At 42.8% G+C, this 25,473-nt stretch overlaps 1 protein-coding gene across 1 annotated transcript in view; it reads right to left on the bottom strand.

The window, feature by feature from the left end:
* Nucleotides 1-4,095: 4,095 nt before the first annotated feature.
* Nucleotides 4,096-25,473, bottom strand: part of SSTR3 (somatostatin receptor 3) — a 74,764-nt gene continuing 53,386 nt past the window's right edge. The window contains exon 3 of the mRNA XM_029590059.1: nucleotides 4,096-7,437. Within this exon, the coding sequence (XP_029445919.1) occupies nucleotides 6,195-7,388 (1,194 nt within the window). The 5' untranslated portion in view covers nucleotides 7,389-7,437 and the 3' untranslated portion in view covers nucleotides 4,096-6,194. The remainder of the gene's footprint in view (nucleotides 7,438-25,473) is intronic.

Genomic DNA, 25,473 nt, shown 5'->3' with positions numbered 1-25,473 from the left:
GCACTCTCAAATGTTGGCAATGTGTGGCAATGACTTTGTCCTCTGGATGAGTATTGAAGTCTTTGCTGGCCTAGTCACATGCTCACTGAGAAATTACCACTTGGGCAAGTGGAGCTGACTGTTAACTGAGCATTGTTTGATTTTAGGTTAAACCTAAATTTCAACTTTGCAGTTGGGAGCACAGGGTAGACAGTATTTCAAGCCCGTAATTTATTTATTTTATTTATTCACTTTTTTATACGGTATTCAAAGCATATTATATCAGTGTACATGGTAAAACATTCACATCCAACATAAAACAATATTAGTATAACATACCTAAGAAACTGTAAAACAAATACAAATAAAATAATCAATAAAATACCTAAAAATTAACTGTATATTACTACAATAAAATTCCGATTAACAATGAGTGAAAATATTGCATTCTGCTCATATAGCAGAACCTGTTGACTGGATTAAGAGGGTCACAGAGGTGGGCTCTGGAAGGAGCCTTTATCTTGCCCACTCATTAGGGACCTTATCAATTAGGGATGTGCAGAACAAAAGTTTAAGTTCATATGTCCATATGTCCAAAGGGGGTCCCATTTGCGGTCAATATGGACATAAACAGAATTCAATGAGTTGAGTATATGTCCATATGTGCAAATAAAAATTTAAACCCCTCACCCTCCTTAATCCCCCCCCCCCCCAAGACTTACCACAACTCCCTGGTGGTTCAGCGGGGTCAGGACGCCATTTCTGACCAACTTTGCAAGGAGCACGTGACGTCGGCGTCACGTCGGAGTGACGCGGCGTCAGGTGATTCCCCGCAGGTTCGCGCCGGAACGCTCGTTCGGCCCAAAAGGAACTTTTGGCCAGCTTGGGGGGGCCTCCTGACACCCCCAAGCTGGCCAAAAGTTCCTTTTGGGCCGAACGAGCGTTCCGGCGCGAACCCGCGGGGAATCACGTGACGCCGTGTCACTCCGACGTGGCGCCGACGTCAAGTGCTCCTCGGAAAGGCTTTCAGAAATGGCGTCCTCACTCCTCGCTGGATCACCAGGGAGTTGTGGTAAGTCTTTGGGGGGGGGATTAAGGAAGGTGAGGGGTTTAAATTTTTATTTTGGATCAACAATCGCGATTTCCAACTTATTCAACATAGCTATGTTGAATAAGTTGGAAATCCGATCGTTTATGTCTCATCACTTTTTTAAGTTAAAAAAAAAAAAAGTAGCATTTTACATTTATGTTCAATACGAATGCACACCCCTATTATCAATATCATAGCTGGAAAGTGGGAGAAAGTAAATAGAAACATGTAGTTTGGGCAAAAACTTTCCTTTAGAAACATAGAAATGACCGCAGAAGAAGACCAAATGGCCCATCCAGTCTGCCCAGCAAGCTTTCACACTTTTCTTTTTATTTTTCTCATACCTATCTGTTACTCTTGGCCCTTATTAGTAACTTTTTGGTTCTAGTTACCTTCCACCCCTGCCATTGATGTAGAGAGCAGTGCTGGAGCTGCATCTAAGTGAAGTATCTAGCTTAATTGGTTAGGGGTAGTAACTACTGCAATAAGCAAGCTACTCCCACACTTATTTACCTAGCCTGTGCCATTCAGTCCTTGTTGGTTGTTGTCTGAATATAATTCCTCTTTTCTTTATTCCCCCCTGCCGTTGAAGCAGTGAGTTGCGCTGGATATGTATGCCAAGTGAAGTATCAGGCTTAATTGATTTGGGGTAGTAACCGCCGTAACAAGCAAGCTACACCCATAATTATTTGTTTACCCAGACTATGTAATTCAGTTCTTGTTGGTTGTTGTCTGTATATAAATCCTCTTTTCCTCTTCCCCCTGCAGTTGAAGCAGAGAGCTATGCTAGATATGCATTGAAAGTGGAGTATCAGTCTTTAGGTTTTGCAATTCCTTATCCTCTCCCTTCCCCATAAAAACCATACAGCTCAGGGATACCAGAGTACATATATCCCCTAGCTGCTTCTGTGGCCCTACTGTAATTGTAAGTCATAACTGAAATGGTTGAATTAGTGATTGGCATGCTGCTGTAAACCATAACTAATAGGGAAAGTGGAGGCATGACTTCAGGAATGCTTTCCAACATAGATTTGTAGAAGAGATGAGTGTGTAGGGGCGATGAGTTGTGGTGGGGGAATGGGAAGTGTGGGTGTTTATGGTGGATAAGTTTGACGACCGTGGTGGAGGGTGTGTGTGTAAGTGTGTGCAAGGTGTGTAGGGATATAGGAATGTGTTCATTGTAGATTTGTGTACAGGAGTATGTGAGTGTGATTTTAAAAGCATGTGAGTTGTAAATGTATTGTGGTAGGTGTGTGGTTCACCTAGGAGTGTATTGTTGTGCTTTGTGTGTGGGGGTACAGGAATGTGGGGTGGGTGTGGGAGTATGTGAGAGGGAAGAGGAGCAAACGGGTAGAGTAACATAGGGTCATTGGTGTATGCTGGGATGGCAGGTGACTGGGGGTATATGGGGATTTGGGATGTGTGTGAGAGGGTGTGGTAGGTTTGTGTGTGGAGGGGGGGTGCAGAAGTACATAGGTGTGGGTGGTGGGTGTGGGGTGTGTGGCCATGGGAGTATGTGTATGGGTTATATGTGTGGGAGTATAGCAGTGAGTGGGTATGAAGGTGTAGAAATGTGTAGGGTGCGTATGAGGGGCTGTGTTTTTTTTGTGTATATTGTGGGGGTGGATGTGGGTGGGGATCTGCAGTGTGTAAGACTTTAAAGGTTGCTTTGAAAGTGTCTTTTGGTGCCATCTGTCACCAGCTGCTTCAGTTCTTTTTCCGTATCTGTCTGCCTGGGTTGGTATGGGCCAAACTGCAGGAAGGGCGAGGGGGCCTTTTAGAATGGAGTGGTGGTCAACATTCTACGGCTCTAACCATTTCCCATAGAAAGCAAAGGTAATTTTTTTTGGGAGGCTCGGTTTTCTGAAAATACTGATCTAATCTTTCTGGTTTTTAAACTCGACTAAGATATTCACATTTTTTTTCTTGCATGCCAAATTTGGTGATTTCCCATTCTTTTTTGTAGAGCTGTTTTGTCTACATATGAATGCATAGATAAACGGGCTGACATTTATTCCTTTTATGTAATTCTTTTCAACATTTCATTTGTTGGAAACATAAAATGGAAAGCAGCAAGAGAAAGGTTGCTTGGTATCCAGATGGAGGTGGGGTGGGAAGAAAAATGAATTTCCTTAGATAGAGGTCAACCAATTACAATAAATTAACCAGGAAATGGAAAATATCTAAACTGATAAAATTACTATACAAAAATGAGGCCATTGTGTTGTCTATGACATTGGGAAGCTTATCTCTGATTTCTAGGTCAAATTTGCTCAGTTGTTTTAAAGTCACCTGCTTTTCTTTTTCACTCTGTTTTGGCACAATGACAATGGCTTGTGAAGCTCAAACATTTTTTCTCTGTTCATGACATCATCAGAGAGTGATTGTCCAAAACTCTAAACCAGAGGTGTCAAACTGCAACCCTGGAGGGTCACAAAGTTTATTTTATATGTTGTGTTGATTTTATTAATGGTTTTAATATATAATGTTTATTTTTATGCATTATGTGATGAATTTATGAATGTAAAAGCTGTAATCTGCCTTGGATTTGGAATTGGAGGAACATAAAACGGAATAAATAAAATAAATAATTAAATGAAATAAACTGATCACGTTTTCAGGATATCCAAAATGAATATATGTGAGATACAGTTGCATGCATGATCTCCTTTGTATGCAAATATATCACATGCATATTTATTAGGGGTATGCTTAAAACTAGACCAGTTTGCAGACCTCCAGGATTGCAGTTTGACACTCCTGGTCTACACACCATTGAACTTTTAAGTCGTGGTCACTCAGATTGCCATTGATAACTGGAGGGGGGGGGGAGAGGAGGAATGCATATCAATTTTATCTCTTCCAACCCTCCACCCCCCCCACACACGAACACACATAGATATTAATCCACACACACATGCTCTCTTCTTCCCTTCCCTCCCTGCAGCGATGACCCCTAGCACGCTCCCACCAGGCCCAACCCCACCCACTCTCCTTCCCCCCTCCCCCAACCCTTCCCCCAATAATCAGTCTCCGAGTTAACAACATAAGAAGTCTCATTCTGGCCAGACCAAGGGTCCATCCTTGACGACTTGTGCTCTGGGGCGTCGTCTTCTTCCTCTTTCACTCTGCCCTCAGCTGAGTCCTGAATCCTGGGATCATACATGAGGTTTGATCTGAATGCAAGTAGCAAGGGGCTGTGCATATTTACATTCATGTACATTACTGTACACAATTATAGTTTCTTAATTACGGGGAATAAAAAGAAAACCCACAAGAGCACAAGCATTGAAAATACCCCTTCCCATGGTCTGATGGATCACGTGTGTACACTCAGTCACTTTGTTCTCCTCCTCACCATCTGATTTTGCTATGTAACATGATAATACTTTTTAATATACGGTATACTCGTTGTTTTAAACCTTTTGAGTTTCTTGGTCTTATTTTTCATGTTTATACATCTTCTTGTTCTCTGCTGCCATTGTTTTATTGATTCTTGGACCTGCTTCTTCGTTTCCATTCATCCCTTCTTGCTTGCATTTTTCTTCATTTTGACCTTTTCAGTCTATACTTTATTCATTTTTCCTTATGTAATTTCTTCTTTGTATTTCTTTTTGTTTCTGCTACTGTCTTTAGCTTTTCGTTATTTCTCCTCCCATCTTTTTTACATTCTGTTTTTAATTTTTGTTCAATATCTCTTCAATACCACTCCACATTTTTCTCTCTCTTGCCTGTCTTTTTCCTGTGTCCCATGTCCTTTACTCCTCTTTTTGTTCTTCTTTTGAGTATCTCTCCCTTCCATGACTGCTGTCATCTGGCCTTCTCTCCTACATCATCTCTCACCTTCTGTCTCCTTCCTCTTCACACATTCCCTTTACTACCTTTCTTTCCATCTATCTCAGCTCCCCAGTCTACCCTTTCTCTTCCTCTCAGTCCCCAATCCTCCCATATCTCCCTCTCACATCCACCAAACCTCCCTCACTTTTCTCTCTCATTTCTCCCACTCCCATCTTCCTAAATTCCCTCATATGTCCCCTCCGTGGCATAAGCTCTCCCATCTTTCCTGCTCATATCTACCTAATCTCCCTCATCTCACCCTTTCTTAATTCCCAGTCTCTCCCTCCAGTTTCTCTTACAGTTCTTCAGTTTCTATTATTTCTTTCCTTTTTCAGCCTCTCTCCTTATTGCTCCTTATCTCAGCCCCCTTTCCAGCATTACTCAGCCCGGTCACCCACATGGGCTCTGCTTTAATGACTGAGGAGCAAGACCAGGGCAGTGCTAATGGACCCCACAGCTTTTCCTCTGCCTCTTCTCCCTGTGATGTGCTTTCTTTTTCAAATGGGAAGAATAGGAGGAGAATAGCAGTTATGGGGACTGTGACTAGAAGTCTCTAATTGTTCCCATGTGGCTGCTACACCTGGGTTTATGCTGTGCTGTCACTCTTGCTGCTTCTGGACTGGCACCTCACACTGTCCTTTTAGAAGCAGGAAGGCCACAACGTTTTCTTTCAGTTGCCCGAATGACATGAGCTATCCCAGCAGATGCTGCCTGTCCTTGTTCCTCCTGGGACCCAGAAACAGCTCAGAACTTGCTGGAGATATGAAGTCGAGTTTCTGGACTCTGAGTCAGAGTCATCAAATATTCAGGTTTGCACACATCACTGGCTCCACAGTTTTCAACAATGGTAATTACTCAGGTCTATAAATGTATAATCCCTCCAGGCCGTGTGGTTAGTAACAATGATGGTTACAAGAGGGGGATGCAATACATTCATTCAGTCCTGGCTTGCTCCTTCTATACACACTGATGCAATGGAGACTTTTCCTCCCAGAGATCCCTTTTCTAAGGTATAAGGAGTTCAGTCTCTGTGTTCATTCTTCCCTTATACTGTGCCAGCAATGATATCCTAACCTGTTTGGGTTTTTTTTACCCCTTTCCAGCAGCAGCCAACTGCTGCTGATCTCCTTCCTCCCAGCTCAGGATCCGACTTCTAATGTGTGCATCAGACTTAAAAGCCAGTGGCTTATGGTCCACAGAGTCAATCTCTGATGCCCCTGATCTGTCTTGCTCTCTTGTGAAAAATCTGTGTAAAGAATTCCTTTACGGTTTGTTTGTTTTTAATTTCTCATAAATAACTGATTTCCAACATGTTTGTTTTTTCCAGACTCATAAGCTCCTCAGGAAGTGTCTTTTGCTTGCTCTCACCTATCATAGAATGTTCCTGTCCATTCCCATTTTGGGAAATCTTGCTGACCTCAGTCATTTCATTCCCCTGCCGTTCCTTATCCTCCTGTTGTGGGTAGGTTATCTCTTCATTCTCCACCCGCCGTGACGAGCGTAGCAGCACCCTGCGGAAACCTTGCTTGAATCGAGATGAGAGGAAGCCATATATGACAGGGTTGGCACAGCTGTTAGCATAGGAAAGGACAACAACAAAGAAATAGAGCCCAAACAATGAAGGCTCCTCAGGCAAGGTGTGTACTACATTGATGATATTCAGGATGTAGAATGGTAGCCAACAGAGGACAAAGACCACAACTACAATGACCACCATACGGGTGACCTTCTGCTCTGACTTCTTACGTTTGGAGGATGTGGCCTGAACCTTCTTGCCAGATGACTTGAACTTAATGATGATGAGCAAATAGCAGAGGCAAATGACAAGGAGGGGCCCAAAAAAACCCAGAGTGGCTGTATAGATGATAAAGCTAGCCTTCCAAACAGAGGATGGCTCTGGCCATTCAATATAGCAGGTTTTCTTCCCCTTAGGTACATCAGAAAAAATGACCACTGGTAGCACTACCAGGAAGGAAAGTACCCATACTGTAGCATTGACCATCTTTGCCACTTGGGGCCTCCGCCATTTTGAAGACTTCACTGGGTGCACCACAGCAAGATAGCGGTCGACACTCATTACAGTGAGGCAGAAGATGCTAGTGAACTGATTGATACCATCTACTGTCATGACAAGTCGGCACATGAGGGAGCCAAATGGCCAATAGGAAAGGGCATTTTGTACAGCCAGAAAAGGAAGCCCCAGCATAAAGAGCTCATCTGCCAAGGCCAGATTGAGGATATATACATTAGTGACTGACTCTGTTACAGAGTAGCGCAGAACTACATAGATCACTAGCGTGTTCCCACTCAGACCAACCACGCACACGATGAGATATACTAGAGGGATCAGGATGCTTCGCAAGTTAGCACCCAGGCTGACATCTATGGTCTGATTGGCCAGGGTACTCCCTTGCCAGATGAATGAAGAGTTTTCCTGTCCATATGTGCCTGGAGTTGGAATGCTGAGACCAGATGGATTCATGACTTCAAAGTAAGCTGTCTTGATTTGCTACTTCTCTTCAGTTGTGATTCTGGAAAATATAAAAATAAAATACGAAATAATTCAGGACACAAAGATTACATTTTCCTTGCAATATTCATTGGAAATGAGTTAACTTGCAGGTTGATTGTTAGTATCCTGTACAATCCTTCATTAACCTCAACAATATAACCCTGGGCAATATGAAATCCACCTCATTCCTTCTGTCATTGACAATCTTACTTGGTAAAACATTAGCAATGTGCATTCATTTAAAATGAAATGGGACAGTTTAACCAAAAATTTCCTGTTTTGTTTCAGTTCACTAATCAGAAGGAAAAAAAAATTAAAGTCATTATTTTCATTGGTTTTGTTTTCAAATTTCACCAACACACAAAAAATATATATTTAGAAAAGCCCTCCTGGGCATTCCCTCTGATCTCTAACCACCTTCCTGAATCCTCTTGTCATATTTTTCCTTTTCTTCACAAGGCAAAAGCAATCCTTGGTCACTCCTACCCCCACCAATGGTATGCTTAGAAATTTTATATTCAAGATGACGTCAATACAGAATTGCCTTTAAATTAACTATAAGAACTATATTAGAATCCCAACATTCATGAATTTCTTATGTATTTTGTAGACGACCTTCATAATGCCCTGCAGTATTATTGGGCATTACTGCTCCATTATTGAACTGCTAAAGGGCCATTTTTAATCATTGGTTGTGTACTGTCCAACACTCAAAAACATATTTTTTCTTTTTTTAAATTATATTAAAAAGCATTTGCTATTTGCCAATGTTAGGTACTTCCCTTAAATGGAGCAGCTCAGTTCAGCTCTATTCAGTATGAGTTCGAGTATTCCTCTTGAGGAGATAGCAGAGCTTGGTCCAACGTGATCATATTTCACGTCTCAGCTGCCTCAGGGACTTCTCTGATATCAGGTTTGTATTCCGGTACTCCAGGTTTCAAGGGATTGTTTCTCGATTTTATTTCATATTGATTTCATCCGCGGGCATTATTATTACGTCCCCGCGATTTTACTCAAGGCAAGCCACTGAAGCTAGACAGAACAGAGATACTTTCAAGGATGGAGCAGGATCAAGTAAAGTTAAGACCATTTTTTTTAACCAGCCTATCACAGGTGGCACCTGCATCGACTGACAATGTGCTCCTCATTTTTTTTAAAACCTGAATCTGAAAGCAATATGCAACTTTCAGCTGTCATTATTTTGTTTCCTCAGTTCTCTGCTGGATTTCAGACAGAGAGCTGGTAATTCTGAAGCTCTTTCTCAGGGCCAAAGAAAAACATGCAAAACTAAAAATTAGGAAGGAAAGGAAGGAGAATCTCAAAGCAAGATGGGCTGTGTTTCCTCTGGTCACACAGTGTTACTAGCAGGGGTGGATTGGCCTATTGAGGAATCAGGCTTCCCCCGGTGGGCCAATCGCTCCCATCAAGTGGTTTTTTTTTTTGTTTTTTTTTAATAAAGCTTCCCGCCAAAGATCATGAGAGGGGCTGTTGTGGCCTGAGAACAGGTCTAAGATTGCAGCAGAGCTGATGAAGCCATGCTGGAAGTGAGGCCTGTGGGTTGTGCCTGAAGAGAGATCTGCAGAGTCGCTGAAGAGGACCTGCGGACCATGGCATAGCCCATCCTGCCACAGCAAGAAGAGAGATCTGCGGGCCGCGTAAGATACCCTATGGGCCAGTTTTGAAAAAAATCCCCCGGGCCGATATGTTCCTGCAATCCGCCCCTGATCACTAGGTGAGAAGAGACACTGCAATTTTCTATCTGTTCGCTGTTAAAGTAACTCAGTATCATTCAACATGTAGGAATAAGAGTATGTCTCTCTTTGTGTGCACATGATGTGCAGAGAGAAATCTGTATGTTTTTTTTTTTTAACAGCTGCAGTGTCTCTAACCAATAACCACTGCAATGAACAGGTAAAACAGTAGCCTTTCATTTCTTTGTTCTCTTTGACTTTCTGTATATGAAGAAAGGAATCACTGACTACCGTAAGTGATGTCTCTTTTTCCATATATTTTGTCAGTTACTATTGAAATTCTGCAGTCATAGCAAGCAGATGTGTGACCATGGCTGGGCTACCAAAATGATAAGGGGAATGGAACAGCTCCCCTATAAGGAAAGACTAAAGACTTTCCTTTAGGACTTTTCAGCTTGGAGAAGAGACGGTTGAGGGGGGATATGATAGAGGTGTTTAAAATCATGAGAGGTCTAGAATGGGTAGATGTGAATCGGTTATTTACTCTTTTGGATAATAGAAAGACTAGGGGGCACTCCATGAAGTTAGCATGTGGCACATTTAAAACTAATCGGAGAAAGTTCTTTTTTACTCAATGCACAATTAAACTCTGGAATTTGTTGCCAGAGGATGTGGTTAGTGCAGTTAGTATAGTTGTGTTTAAAAAAGGATTGGATAAGTTCTTGGAGGAGAAGTCCATTAGAACATAAGAACATAAGAAATTGCCATGCATCCTGTTTCCAATAGAGGCCAAACCAGGCCACAAGAACTAGGGATGTGAATCATTTTTTGACGATTTAAAATATCGTCCGATATTTTTTAAATCATCAAAAATCGTTAAAGAGTGCGATACAATAGAAATTTCCCCGATTTATCATGAAAAATCGTTAATCGGGTTTGTGTCCACTAACGTGAGTTATTTGAGGGGAGGGCGGGAAAACCGGCACACCAAAATAACCCCTAAACCCACCCTGACCCTTTAAAACTAATCCCTTACCTTCCCCCACCCTCCCAAACCCTACCAAAACATTTTAAAATCACCTGGTGGTCCAGTGGAAGCCCCGGGACCGATCACCCGTTCTCTGGCTGTTGGCTGCCACTAATAAAAATGGCGCCGATGGCCCAATAAATAAAAACCCACCCCGACCCTTTAAAACTAACCCCTTAGCCTCCCCCACCCTCCCGACCCCCCAAAAAATGTTTTAACATTACCTGGTGGTCCAGTGGGGGCGCCTGGAGCGATCTCCCGCTCTCGGGCCATCAGCTGCCACTAATAAAAATGATGCCGATGGCCCTTTGCCCTTACCATGTGACAGGGTATCCGTGCCATTGGCCGGCCCCTGTCACATGGAAGGAGCACTGGATGGCCGGAGCCATCTTTAAAGATGGTGCCAGCCATGCCCGCGCCATTTTTAAGAGGCTAAGATTTGAATCGGAACTAGAACTGAACCGATTCCGGTTCTGATTCACATCTCTAACAAGAACCTGGCAATTATCCAAACACTAAGAAGATCCCATGATACTGATGCAATTTAGCAGTGGCTGTTCCCTAAGTAAACTTAATTATTAGCTGTTAATGGACTTATCCTCCAAGAACTTATCCAAACCTTTTTTGAATCCAGCTACACTAACTGCACTAACCACATCCTCTGGCAACAAATTCCAGAGTTTTATTGTGTGTTGAGTGAAAAAGAATTTTCTCCGATTAGTCTTAAATGTGCTAGTTGCTAACTTCATGGAATGCCCCCTAGTCCTTCTATTATTCGAAAGTGTAAATAACCGAGTCACATCTACTCGTTCAAGACCTCTCATGATCTTAAAGACCTCTATCATATCCCCCCTCAGCCATCTCTTCTCCTAGCTGAACAGCCCTAACCTCTTCAGCCTTTCCTCATAGGGGAGCTGTTCCATCCCCTTTATCATTTTGGTTGCCCTTTTCTATACCTTCTCCATCGCAACTATATCTTTTTTGAGATGTGGTGACCAGAATTGTACACAGTATTCAAGGTGTGGTCTCACCATGGAGCGATATAGAGGCATTATGACATTTTCCGTTTTATTAACCATTCTCTTCCTAATAATTCCTAACATTCTGTTTGCTTTTTTGACTGCTGCAGCACACTGAGCCGACAATTTTAAAGTATTATCCACTAGATGCCTAGATCTTTTTCCTGGGTGGTAGCTCCCAATATGGAACCTAACATCGTGTAACTACAGCAAGAGTTATTTTTCCCTATATGCAACACCTTGCACTTGTCCACATTAAATTTCATCTGCCATTTGGATGCCCAATCTTCCAGTCTTGCAAGGTCCTCCTGTAATGTATCACAGTCTGCTTGTGATTTAACTACTCTAAATAATTTTGTATCATCCACAAATTTGATAACCTCACTCGTCGTATTCCTTTCCAGATCATTTATATATATATTGAAAAGCACCGGTCCAAGTACAGATCCCTGAGGCACTCCATTCTTTTGCCTTTTCCACTGAGAAAATTGACCATTTAATCCTACTCTCTGTTTCCTGTCTTTTAACCAGTTTGTAATCCACGAAAGGACATCGCCTCCTATCCCATGACTTTTTAGTTTTCATAGAAGCCTCTCATGAGGGACTTTGTCAAACACCTTCTGAAAATCCAAATACACTACATCTACCGGTTCACCTTTATCCACATGTTTATTAACCCCTTCAAAAAAATGAAGCAGATTTGTTAGGCAAGACTTCCCTTGGGTAAATCCGTGTTGACTGTGTTCCATTAAATCATGTCTTTCTATATGCTCTACGATCTTGAGCTTGAGAATAGTTTCCACTATTTTTCCCATCACTGAAGTTAGGCTCACTGGTCTATAGTTACCCAGATCGTGCCTGGAGCCTTTTTTAAATATTGGGGTTACAGTGGCCACCAGGTTACAAATTTTAACTAATAGATCAGAAATTTCATTTTTTATTCCTTCAGTACCCTAGGATGCATACCATCTGGTCCAGGTGATTTGCTACTATTTAGTTTGTCAATCTGGCCTACTACATCTTCCAGGTTCACAGTGATTTTGTTCAGTTCGACTGACTCACCACCCCTGAAAACCATCTTCGGAACTGGTATTAATTAAGTTGACTTAGAAAATAGCCACTGCTATTACTAGCAACGTTAACATGGAATAGACTTAGTTTTTGGGTACTTGCCAGGTTCTTATGGCCTGGATTGGCCACTGTTGGAAACAGGATGCTGGGCTTGATGGACCCTTGGTCTGACCCAGTATGGCATGTTCTTATGTTCCAATAGGTGAACTAGGCAGTCGCCAAGGGTGTAAATATCTTGGGGGATGGAAAAACCCCCAGAATCCTCCAGGTGCTATCTATCCACTTTTAAGGCACAGCATGACAAGAGAGAAGGGAATGGATGCGGAGTAGATGTGGAGGGTGGTGACAAAGATGAAGCTGGCTGGATTGGGAAGTTATGTAGAAAGAAAGGGTGCTGGGCAGGTGAAAGTTGGCAAGAGAGAAAGAGAGTGGATTCTGGACAGGTGGAGAGAGAGGGGATGATGGACACTGCCTAATGGGGGGAAAGAGTTTGGGGTGATGGTGTGCTGAGCAGGGTGTGAAGGAGAGAAACAGGAGGATGCTGAGGGAAGAAGAAGAAACAGAGGAAACTGGATGGGTTGAAGGAGAAAAAGGATGCCGAGCACTGTGGATAGGGGTCAAAGGGAAGGGATGCAAGACTTGGCAAAAGGGTTAGAGGAGAGTGAGAGGAGGATGCTATGCCAGATCTGCCGGCATTAGGCAGGTGTGTAAGGTGGAGGGGCCTAAGACTGAAGGTTCACCAGCCCTGTGTGTGGCATGCTTTTTAACAAAAGAGACTACGTGGGCTACCTGTTCTGGTGTCTGTGTGTGCCTCCACACTACACTAGTACTGGTGTGCAGTAATACAGAACATTATATTCGATGTAACAATAAATCCCCTAGCCACTTTTAGTGACTGAATAATTGTGTCAGATCCCATTATGCCACAGGAGGCAAAAGGCAGATGTGGCAGTAGCATTGGTAACACAAACAATGGGAGAGGAAGAGAAGAGGCTTTTCCTCCAAAGGGACCTGGGGCAAATACAAATAGCACTACTGATGATAGCAGTGAGAAGACCAGGAATCCCCCACCCAAGATAAAGATATTTTTTTTTTTTTCACAGAGGGAGACCACAGGCAGGGTTGGGTAATATGAAGCTCCAGCTAAAGAGTATCAGTTGTTTGCTCTCACTTTCATCTCTGTTCCCTTCTGTTCAGGAGCAGGCACAGGCAGAATCAGTGGATGGTGGCATCAGCAGTAGAGGGACAGGGCACTAGGCATGTAGCTCCCAAAAGCAGTTCACTGCTTTGTAGCCTCATGGGGAAAGGAGGTTTATAAATCTGAAAATAAATACATAAAGCACAATGATCCCTCCCGATTGCTCCTGAGCAGTGTCTGCAGCAGATACTTGGAGAAAGTATTGATTCAATGAACCACGTGAGGGATTCTTGCCCTCAGAGGGTAATGGACTTCCACTAGCTGAGGAGGTTTGGGGAGTCGAATTGCCAGCAGGCTGTCCTCTAATGAGCAGCTGAAGTAGGGGAGAAGCTGAAACTGATGGGACAAAGGAGCACTCCCCAGTAAAAGCAGGTACTGAAGAGTGTAAGAGCAGCCTCTGGTCTTTTCCCTCCTGGTTTGCTCTCTATTTCAGCTAGGGGTGTGCATTCGGTCCCTACGTATTGGCAATCTGCAACGGATGTGGCCATATTAATTGTATTCGTGGGGAAGCGAAACGTATCGCGATTCCCCATGAATATACGAATCTTCGCCGAATTATTCGGCAGCCTAAATAAACCAATTTAAACAAACCCCCCACCCTCCTGACCCCCCCGAGACTTACCAAAACTCCCTGGTGGTCCAGCGGGGGGTCTGGGAGCCATCCCCTGCACTCACACCCTCGGTCCCGGTTTCAAAATGGCACCGATAGCCTTTGACCTACTATGTCACAGGGGCTACCGGTGCCATTGGTCAGCCCCTGTCACATGGCCATCAGCACCATCTTGTGCTCCTACCATGTGACAGGGGCTGACCAATGACACCGGTAGCCCCTGTGACATAGTATGGGCAAAGGCTATCGGCGCCATTTTGATTACTGGCAGCCGACGGTCTGAGTGCAGGAAGTCGCTCCCGGACCCCCGCTGGACCACCAGGGAGTTTTGGTAAGTCTTGGGGGAGGGGAGGTAAGGAGGGTGGGGGGTTGTAGTTAATTTAATTTTAGCGAGGGAACGAATAGAAATCGACGTATTAAGGTATCGGAGCGCCATACGGCCAAATGCAACGAATCTGCCCCTGACGAATCTGAATCCCGAATGCAACGTATGGCGTCCCTCTGCACATCCCTAACTTCAACCCCAGCAGTTGCATCTAAGCATCCAGAGAGGGAGAGAAGATCCTACAAGAATTAAAGGTTGAGAAACACTTTAGAGTTAGAATGGATCAGCGTTTTGCAAAATGCATTCTTTTTTTTTTTAATTATTTTTAAATATATTCTTTCTTGTAAGGCCATGAGTAGAAAAAACAGCCATTTAACAATGACAGGCAGCATCATTTAAAAAAAATAACACCAGTTAGTGTTAGATTCAGTGAAGGATCCCATCTATCATTCAAAGCAGAAGCAGCAGGAAAGCCAGAGAAAAGAAGAGTCTGTTTCCCAAATTGACACCCACAAACCCGGCTTCTTCCTCCAGTGGGTTAACAGAAAAGAAGCTTCCAAGCTCACAACACCATGTCAGTGGCAAGTCATCCTGGAACTGACGAAGCGTTTTATCACATCATTGTCCGGTTGTAAGAGGCAGGTAGCATCAAAGATGTTGACGTGATATATCAGGAAAATGATAGCTTTGGGTGATCTTGCAGAATGTGGGATTTAAGCAGCTGCTGGCCCTCTTAGCCCCCACTTACAAAGTGCCCTCCCAGACATCATTAAGGTAGACAGATTATGCCCACACTACTCTCAGTGCTGTTCTCACATGCAGACCCAGCTGGCCAAAGTGGAGAGTGCTAGCATTCATTTCACCAGAGACATCTGGACCAGCCAGAACACTACACATGCTGACCTCTAATACAATGGTGGTAGTTGCCTGAGGCAGTGGTGGGTAGCAGGTCCAGTGGGAGTGGATCAGCAGGGTACAGGTGGGCTGTGCCGCACATCCAGGTGATGGATATCAGCCATAGCTCAATAATATCTTAGGAGCAATAAGGAAGATGTTGGAGGTCTGGCAGTAGAGTGGAGAGGCATGGTGTTGTTTCTGGTTTTCTTATTACAGTGATGCAAACATGAAAAAGGCAATGGGAGATGAGGAGATCCATCGCTGCACCTGGCAGTAAAGGGCTCCCTGGGGACTAGGAGTGTGCTGGCCAAAAATATAGTTTTATTGCATTAATTGGGATTGTTCTCATACAAATTCCATTTCATTGGGGTTCTTTTTTTTTGGCAAATAGTATGTACTAAAAGCAAAGGAACAAAAATAAAATTTGGTGTTTTTTCCATCCTTTCTTTTAAAAATAACATGAAATAATATAGACAATGTCGTTAACAATGCATATGCCATTTCAAATGAAAGCATATCCCTACTGCGTCCATGAAGGAATATGGCAGCTTAGTCTTGAAGGAACTGACAGAGAGGTGCTGGAAAATAGTAGGGTATTTTCATCAAAGCATGAAAGGTAGGCAGCAGCTGCATGAGAAGCAGGAAGACACCGGGCATCTCTGCCTCGACTCATTCAGGATGTAGGCACCAGAAAGAATTCTACCTATTTAATGCTGCAAAGGTTAGTGAAACAAAGAACAGTTCCTCATGACTTGTTTCTGGAAAGCAGATAGGTGGGGATTTCCCCCTGGGGCATCATAACTGTCTGCAGATGATGCAGATGGCACTATAATAATAATGAATAGTAATAATAATAGTAATAATCCAGGTCCCAGGTCCATTTTACAGAGGCAGTGAATAGAGTAGAATAAGGTACACAGTAAAGCAGTTATTTATATAATAAGAATATTTTATATAAGAGATATAAGCTTAGCTGTATATGTTACAAATCTGTAGCAGACAGAGAAATGGAGAGACAGAGAGAGAGAGCAGGAAAGTGTGCGTGTGTGTGTGTGTGTGTGTGTTTATGTAATCGGTGTGCCTCGTGATCTTTGACAGTCCCATTTATCATTATGTTTTTATGGCTCTCATCTACATCTGCCTTTGAAGTGGCCTGTCCTTTTGAAGTGAAGGTCTTTTGGTCTTCACTCCTACAGTAAGTGCAACTTCCAGGATGGAAAGAGACATACTCTTCCTTTGAAGTATAAAGAAGTGATTGGAACAAATGTATCTTACAAATGAGGGGGGTCAGCAATATTAATACAACATTATCCAGAAAATCATTGGGCTTAGTCATGTCAGGCTCAGGCCTGCTATTATAGGTAAGCCATGTTATTGATATAAACCTCCCTCTATTGAATCTCCCTAAATTTCCAAGTGGCAGGAGGACTGAGTGCACAGTTATTGGGTAGGGTAGGGTGGACCGTTAAGCTCTTGATCACCATATAATCTCTACCTACCCTATACTCACCATGAGAACCAGTTGGTCCTATTGTATCCTGTAGCTTTATTTCTTCTTCACCTATAAGATACACGCTACACAACACAGCACCTCGCTGTGAAATCCAGTAAGCTAGCTGTTATAACTACAAATCCATCCCCCCTTTCGTTATTAATGTACATAACAAGATTATTGAATTAAACCCTTGTTATATCCTCTCCCACAGTTATTAATATAAAATGTTTGTCTGTTCATGTGAACCGTTGTTATTCTTGGATTCCGGAGAGAAGGCCTGAGCCGTCTCCCATAGTTATTAATGTAAACCGTTTTGACTATTCATGTAAACTGTTGTTATACCTGTAAACCGGAGTGAAGGCCGGCGCCAAACTTCGGTATATATAAAACATACAAATAAATAAATAAATAAACCAATGCCCACAGTTTTGGCCCTCAGAAACTTGCTGTGTTGAATCCATCTGCTACTCTTGCTATGTCTACCAATTTGCTCTTTGTGCCCTGCCTGTCTCCTGGTTTAGCTCCATGCTGTGTTGTTCTGCCACCATTACTGCCCAGCCTGCTCCTGGCCCTCTCATGGTGCCCCTGAGAACTCCTGACACTGCTGGTACCCTTTTGCCCTGCACTCAGTGCCTTGGGGTATTCATGACATGTATGTGTGCTGCCTTACTTTCACTTTGTGCCTTGGGGATTTGATGCCACTCTTCTTGCTGCCTTACCCCTCAACTCTATACCTTGAGGTATTTATGCCACTCTTGGTGCCAATTTGCTTCTCTTTTGGCACCTTGGGCTGTTCATGCCACTATTGTTTGTACCAATTGGCTCTCTTTAGGTGCCTTGGGATTTTTGCCACTGTTATCGATGCTGCTTTGCCCTTTCATGCTGCTTTTGGGTGTTCATGCCACTGTTGATAGCCCACATTGCCTATCTTTTGAAGCCTTGGACTGTTTGTGTCAGTGTTGATACCGCTCTGCTCCTCTTTTGCTTTGGATTGTTCATGCTACTGTTGTTGGTGCCCCTTACTTCTCATGCCAGTGTTGTGTGTGCAATTTGACCCTCTCTAAGTACCTTGGGATGTTCTTGTCACTGTTATGGTGCTCCTTTGCCCTTCTCGCAGTGATTTGTTCTGTTTAGGACACTGTTCATTCTGCACCCATTGATGCCACTCTTGGTGACACTTTGCCTCATTCTTACAAGTAGATTTGAAAAGCCTTGCGTGCACCAAAACCAGGTGATATGCGCACAAGTCGGGCCAGCACATATTTGCCTCTATGCGTACAAATACATTTTCCCGAAAGAGGGAAAAGGCATGGGCGTGGTTGGGGCAGGGCATGGGCATTCTTGGATTTTAAAATGAAAGTAGCACGCACATACTTATGCACACAAGCGCGCGCCGGGGTCCCCTACCATGTAACTTTACTTCCACTATGGATGGTATATAAGTCAGAAAACAAAAATAGTAAAGAGGTGAGCAGGGTTTTAAATGTCAGGGTTAACAGGATAAAAGGAAGGCAATTAAACTAGGGGGTTTAGAAGACATCGTTTGCCTGAGTGAACTTGAAACGAACTGGGAAAACTGGTAATTGTGTCAGCACATGTGTCTACTAAAATCCCCCCACTTTAGCAGTAGAAGTGGCATTTGTATGTATAGGCTTGTGCCTACTTAAAATTGTGCACACTTGTGCCCACGCTCAGCCTATTCTATACCATGCACGCACATGCACAGGGATGTTATAAAATGGCATTGTCCCTGGGCACGAGCTGGCAAACACGCACCCATGTGCGCCCGCGTGGTTTTTTGGAATTCTGTTCCTCTGCTGCTGATGCCTATCTGCAAGTTTCATCAAAATTGGAAAATAGGATGCATTGCTTCCCCCATTGACTTTAATGGGAAACGAATGAACAAATGACACAAATGCATGAAAAAAAATTGTTTAAAATGAACAAACTGAATCATGGAATGAACAAAATAAATCATGGTTTCAAACTGAAATAATAAATCAAACTGAGCATTTTTTTCAATGCACCTCCCAACTAGATGAGAGGTGGGGCTGACAGAAACTGGTTATGTTGGGCAATTACCCTCAACAAACAAAGTTAGTGGTGAAAAACAAAATGTGTATATTTCATAAGGTTACCAAAAAAGAATACATACAACAAATGGGGTAGGTTTCAGGATATCTAGAGTAAAGAGAAAGGAAGGAGGAATACCTGAAAGGCTATAAGAACAAACATTCATATTCTAGGTAATACAATTCCAGACTTGCAAACAATAAAGGCAGAGGCAGACCTAAATATTGTGCTTATCTGAGGAATGTGGTTCAGTGAGTTTTAGGTCTGCGATCTAGCCTTACCGGGCTATAGGTAGGCAGAAAAAGGGGAGGAGAAGGCAACAGAAATGCAAAGGATATGGGGAAAGGAAAAGGCACCATGGGTTGCCTTAGAAAGGGGAGATGTCTCTTACATCTACATTGGCACAGAGAGGTCTAGTCAGAGATCTAATTAAAGTCAGATACAAGATTTAATTGAAGGGGGAGGAGCTGTTGTGGGAGATTTTAATCTGCCAGATGTGGCTTGACTTATCCCATCTGCAGAATCATTTAGAAATGGAGTGATCCTAGACTCCCTTCAAGAGGGTCTCCTCTGGCAAACAGTAATGGAACCCATGAGGGAGGAGGAAATGTTGGACCAAGTACTTATAAATGGAGACAGGGTTTCGAATGCTCAGATAGGATGTCACTTGATCTCCAATAATCATCATCACATGTTATGGTTTAATATAAGAGCCACAGCAGAGATGGGTCAAACAAAAGATGAAATCCTGAACTTCAAGGTCTATCAACTTTTTTTAAAATGGAGGGGTTCCTTAAGAAAGTGCTGGCAGGGTAGGAAGTTGTTTGTGAAGGGTAACAACAGTGGGCTAAAGTGAATGGAGCTATAATAAGGGTAGCAAATCTTTGTTGGGAAGGCAAATGAAAGTATGAGAAGAAGAGACGGGTATCGTTTTCCAATGAAGTAGCTGAAAATGCAAGGCAAAAAATGTTTTACAAAGTATAAGGAATCCCAGAAAAGGGAGCCCAATGAAGAATATCTGGTAAAACTGAAAAAAGTAGGAAAGTAGACAGGATGGCCAATGTGTTTGGAAGTAAAGATAACTAAGGCATTAAAATGAGGCAACAAGACTTATTTTCAGATATCAGTGAAAGAAGGAATGGCTAAGAGCAGGAAAGGAGAAACTTGTGAAGGGTGACAGACAAGGCAAAAGCAGAACAGTTAAATAAACACTTCTGCTCAGTATTCACTGAAGAAGCATTTGGAGAAAGATCACAGATTGTTGACAGACGTATATATGGCAGTGAGGTAGATGCCACACATTTCATCAGGTTTGTACATAGAGAGCAAAGCTGAAAAATGGACAAATCTAAGGGGCTGGATGGGATACATTCTAGGAAATTAAGGTTGCTCAGAGAGGTTCTGGTGGATCCACTGAAAGATCTGCTCAATAGATATTTGGAGATGGAAGTGCTTCCATGAAATCGGAGAAGGGTGAATGTCCCTCTTCATTACAAGGGGTGACTGAGAAAAGGCAGAAAATTACAGGCAGATCAGTCTTACCTCTGTGTTAGAAAAATGAATGGAGAATACACTGAAGAAAATGCTAGTGAAGTATCTCAAATCCAGCAGGTTGCAGAATCCAAGGCAGCATGGTTTTACCTGAGAGAGATCATATCAAACAAACCCATACATTTCTTTGACTGCATAACCAGAGAACTAGATAAAGGCCATGTGCCTTGTTTTCAGTGGTACTGGCAATTTATTTGCATTATTTATTTATTTGTGTTGTTGGGTTTTAAACTGTTTATTCTACAGTGCTTTAGGTGACCTAAAATGAGTCAAGTAGGCATTTTATAAGTAAGTATTTTTAAATAAGTAAATGTTATATACTTGGGTTTCAGCAAAGCCTTTAATACTATCCCACACAGTAAGCTAAATAAATAAACTGAGAAGCTCGGGGTTGAGCCTTAAGGTAGTGGACTATAGGGATGTGTAGAAGGAAAAAATTTGTTTCGTTTCGTTTTTTGTTTCACTGGGACCCAAATTCTTTTCATTAGTTTCATAGTGGAAAAATCCAATTCGTTTATTAGTTTCATTTGCTTTTCGTTTTCCATTAAAGTCAATGGGAGAAGTATTTGCAGCCTATGTTTGGCTGCAGAATTGGGGTTTTCTTATCAATTCTGATGAAACTTCAGAACAAGAAAAGAGCTCCAAGGTACTTAGACTGTGGCAAAGTGGCACCAAAGTGGCATGAATAGCCTAAGGCTCTGTAAAGGGGCAAAGGGTTACCAGGAGTGGCAAGAGTGCTTTAACAGAGGTGCAAAGCAGCAGCAAGAGTGTCAAAAACACATCACAGCTTCAAAAGAGAGCACCGATAACAGTTGCATGAACCCTCGAAGGCAGCACGACAGGCAAAGTGGCAAGACAAGTGGCATCAACATCCTACAGCACAATGAAGGGGGAACATAGCAAGCAGAAAGGGTGTCAGAAAAAACCTCAAGGCACCGATAAAGGGACAAAGAAGCAGAAAGACTAGCATCAACACACTGAGGAACCATGATAGTGGCAAGAACACCACAAGGAGTAGAGTGAGTCATCTGGTGTATGGCAGCAAGGCAGAGTGGCAGAAAGTTGATAGGGGCAAGACAGGCTGGCAGAGTGGAGGTAGTCTGGTCCCTGTAGTTTTGATGCCTACTAGGGATTTGGATTAAAAGAACACCACTGTACCAATATATGTGAGTGTGGAAAACTACACACACACACACACAGTGTAGTGCCTTGCTGTACACTACAACTGAGACTGCTGTATATGCACAAAAAAAAATGTAAACTCCAGATGCCTATTGGGGATTTGGAGTATAAGAACACCGCTGTACCAATATATGTGAGTGTGGAAAACTACACACACACACACACAGTGCAGTGCCTTGCTGTACACTACAACTGAGACTGCTGTGTGTGCACAAAAAAATGAAACTCCAGAGAAAGACTGGAAGCCTGAGCAAGCACAATTCCTAGTGATGCTGCTTGTTGTTTGAAAATGCCAACTCCCAGACAGCTACTGCAACTCTCACACTTTCTCCCACCCATACCACCCATACCCTGCCTGCAACCTACCCCAGGGGTGTAAGATCAGTAGCAAAATTCCATTGCTGGCAGCTTGTCTCACTGGGAGAGACAGAGAGACAATCTGAGTTCAATAAAAAAAAAGTGCAGTAAAAAAAGCCTGGCTGGCACAGCAGCAAAAACTAACAAATATATTTTTCAATGGGAAATTCTATCAAAGTAGCAAGCAATAGCACTCGGAGATTTGAGACACTCGGAGAGAGCTCAAAAGCAACAACCTTCTCAGAGAAAAGCCAAGAAAAAAGTACGTGGCGCGGCGCATGCTTAAGGTAGAAATACAGCAGGAACAACATCACAGAGCACTGAGAGCAGCGATTGGCTGAATTAGAAAAATGCTTCGCTCTGATAAGTTGGCATTCTGGTCTCCTTGCCAACCTGTCTGACCCATTCTATGAAAGGGCTGTGAGGTCACTTATGACTCACAGGAAAGGACTGGTTGTTGCTATGGATACTCCCACATGGCATTCTCCTATTTCAAACAGCTGCTAAGAAAGCACTGCAAACCAAAAGAATGAAACTAATATATGTTTCATTCGTGGGGGATCGCCATGCATTTCGCGAACCCACAAATCAAACGAACGGGGACTTATTAGTTGCGGATTGCACATTCGTTGAAAACGAATGCACATCCCTAGTGGACTGGATTAGAAACTGGTTGAGTGATAGAAAACAGCGTGTAGTAGTAAATGGAAAGAAGCATGCCTAATGGATTTTTCCTGGGGACTGTTCTGTTCAGTAACTTTGTGAGTGATATTGCAGATGGGTGAGAAAGGAAAAATGTTTGCCTTTTTGCAGATGACTGAGTGGACGCCCCTAAGGACATAGACAGAATGAGAAGTGATTTAAAAGTGGTGTGAGCCAGAGGGATGCTAGGGTATATGGAGAGACAGAAAGAGAAGAAAAAAGTAGGCAATGATGCCTCTGTCTTTTGTGAGACCTCATACAGAATATTATGTTTAATTTTTAATGCTGGGTATTAAGGTCTGTGGGAGGTCTTGAACCCTTGGCCCTGGAGATATGGGTCTGAAGCTCTAGTAGAGAGCTTCTCAATTAGTGGGAACAGAAAGAACAGCTCATATTGTTGGTCTTCAGGTATCTGTAGGTGGAGTTTCACAAAGCAGGTTGTCATTGGTTAGCAGGTAGATCCACCATGCCTGCCCAGCTTCTTTTAAATGATAGCAAGCAGGGAGTTCCCTGCTGCCACAATGTCATTTGTTTGCAGAGGACAGGGTCTGAGCTGGGTCACGCTGGATAGATAGGGCTGTGCTGGATCTTCCCCTTTGCCTATCTGGTAAGAGAATACACATTACTGGACTATCGTGTTTGGTTTTCAACAACCTGTAAGCCAGGAAACCCATGTTATATTCTGAACTGTTGTTGCTTCTATTAAACAAGTTGACTTAGGGAATAGCCACTGCTATTAATTGCATCAGTAGCATGGGATCTTCTTGTTGTTTGGGTAATTGCCAGGTTCTTGTGGCCTGGATTGGCCACTGTTGGAAACAGGATGCTGGGCTTGATGGACCCTTGGTCTGACCCAGCATGGCAATTTCTTATGTTCTTATGTTCTTAAACCTTATTGAAAAGTGTGACTGGTACATGGGATTTGAGTCAGACCTTGATACTGAACCCTTGAAAGGATAAGAAACAGGGCAGAGACGGTCCAGAGAAAGGCCAACAAAATGATGTAGGTTATACACCAAAAGACATAAGAGATGAGATTTAAAGACCTAAATATGTATACCATAAAGGAGATGAAAGATGGGAGATATGATAGAGATATTCAAAATGCCATCATAGATATAAATAATGTACAACAAGCAAAACCTTTTTCAGAAGAGAGAATACTCTAGAGCAAGAACTCTTAATGTGAATATACAAGAGGGTAATCTCAGAAAGGGTGATGGATACATGGAATAGCATCTCAGTGGAGGTGATAGAGATAAAACTAATAACAGAATTCAAGAAAGCCTGCGTTGAGTATAGATGATCCCTAGTTTCAAAGAAATGAAAGCCAGAGATCAGCTGGGGTTTAATCGCACTGCTGGGGAATAAAATTAGCCAGATTAGATAGGCCTAATGGTCCTATTCCTGTTATATTGGCAGAGAACCAGAGAGAAGAACTAAGTAGACTGGGTGGACCAATTGGCCATCACTCTTACTATGTTATAAAAATTAATGGTCTCAAACAAGACATGAAACTTACAAAAAAACGGAAAACAGTAAGTAGTAAAGCCAAGTGAAAATTTGATTAGATCAGAACAGCCACACTCTCTGGCTTCTATAGTAATCATCACTTCTGAAGAACACTTTGCTACATAGCTCAAAAAGTGAAGCAATTAAAATATCTATTTGATCCTCAAGTACCTTCTGCAAAAATCACATCAGTACCCCAGATTTTAATTTTACCATATATTAAATCTAACCTCATTTAAATTGAGTCTCAACCTGTATGAGCCTAATGAACTTTTCCCAAGAAATTAACATCTCATTCCTGAGTCGTCTGTTCTGAATGTTCAAGTATAGAACATCTTAAGCTGCACGCCAAGTCAATGGCACCTGCCAAATCTAATTGGAGTAGTATTCTGACCCTAGAAATAGCTACATCAATACTAACTTAGAATGTAGAGGTCTTGCATGGACAAAAGGTGCTAAAGAAATCCAAATTATTATTGTTATGTTATAAAAATTCACCCTCTCTGTTATACCTTCGGCTTATACTACTGCTTTGAATATTAATAAAAAAAATATAGCTTTTATTTTAACACAGTTTCTTCTTTCTTCTCATCATGATATCTTGTGATGGGTACTGATGATGTCACAAAAAGAAAGAACACAGATTGAACTTCAAACGATTAATTTGTCTGCCCCATATCTGCTTCTGTAAGTGGAATTTTAACCCACAAATTAATAACATGGACATACAGCAGGAGTAATGACATACACTTACAATATATTAGGGATCCGTTCATGCGTTCCATTCTTATTCGTTTCCTGGCTAAAATTTAATTTACAACCCCCCACCCTCCTGACCCCACCAAGACTTACCAAAACTCCCTGGTGGTCCAGCGGGGGTCCAGGAGCCATCTACTGCACTCGGGCCATCGGCTGCCAGTATTCAAAATGAAGCCGATAGCCTTTGCCCTTACTATGTCACAGGAGCTACCGGTGCCATTGGTCGGCCCCTGTTACATAGTAAGAGCAAAGGCTATTGGCGCCATTTTGAATACTGGCAGCCGGCGGCCCAAGTGCAGGAGATGGCTCCCGGACCCCCGCTGGACCACCAGGGACTTTTGGCAATTCTTGTGGGGGTCAGAAGGGTCTGTCAAGACTTGCCAAAAGTCCCTGGTGGTCCAGTGGGGGTCCGGGAGCGATCTTCTGCACTCGGGCCTTCGGCTGCCGGTAATCAAAATGGCGCCGATAGCCTTTGCCCTTACTATGTCACAGTGGCTATCGGCGTCATTTTGAATACCAGCAGCCGACGGCGTGAGTGCAGTAGATGACTCCCTGACCCCTGCTGGACTACCAGGGACTTTTAGCA

This window comes from Rhinatrema bivittatum, chromosome 2 (genome assembly GCF_901001135.1).
Source record: "Rhinatrema bivittatum chromosome 2, aRhiBiv1.1, whole genome shotgun sequence".
Taxonomy (NCBI): Eukaryota; Metazoa; Chordata; class Amphibia; order Gymnophiona; family Rhinatrematidae; genus Rhinatrema; species Rhinatrema bivittatum.
This window is presented reverse-complemented; position numbering and strand designations above follow the sequence as displayed.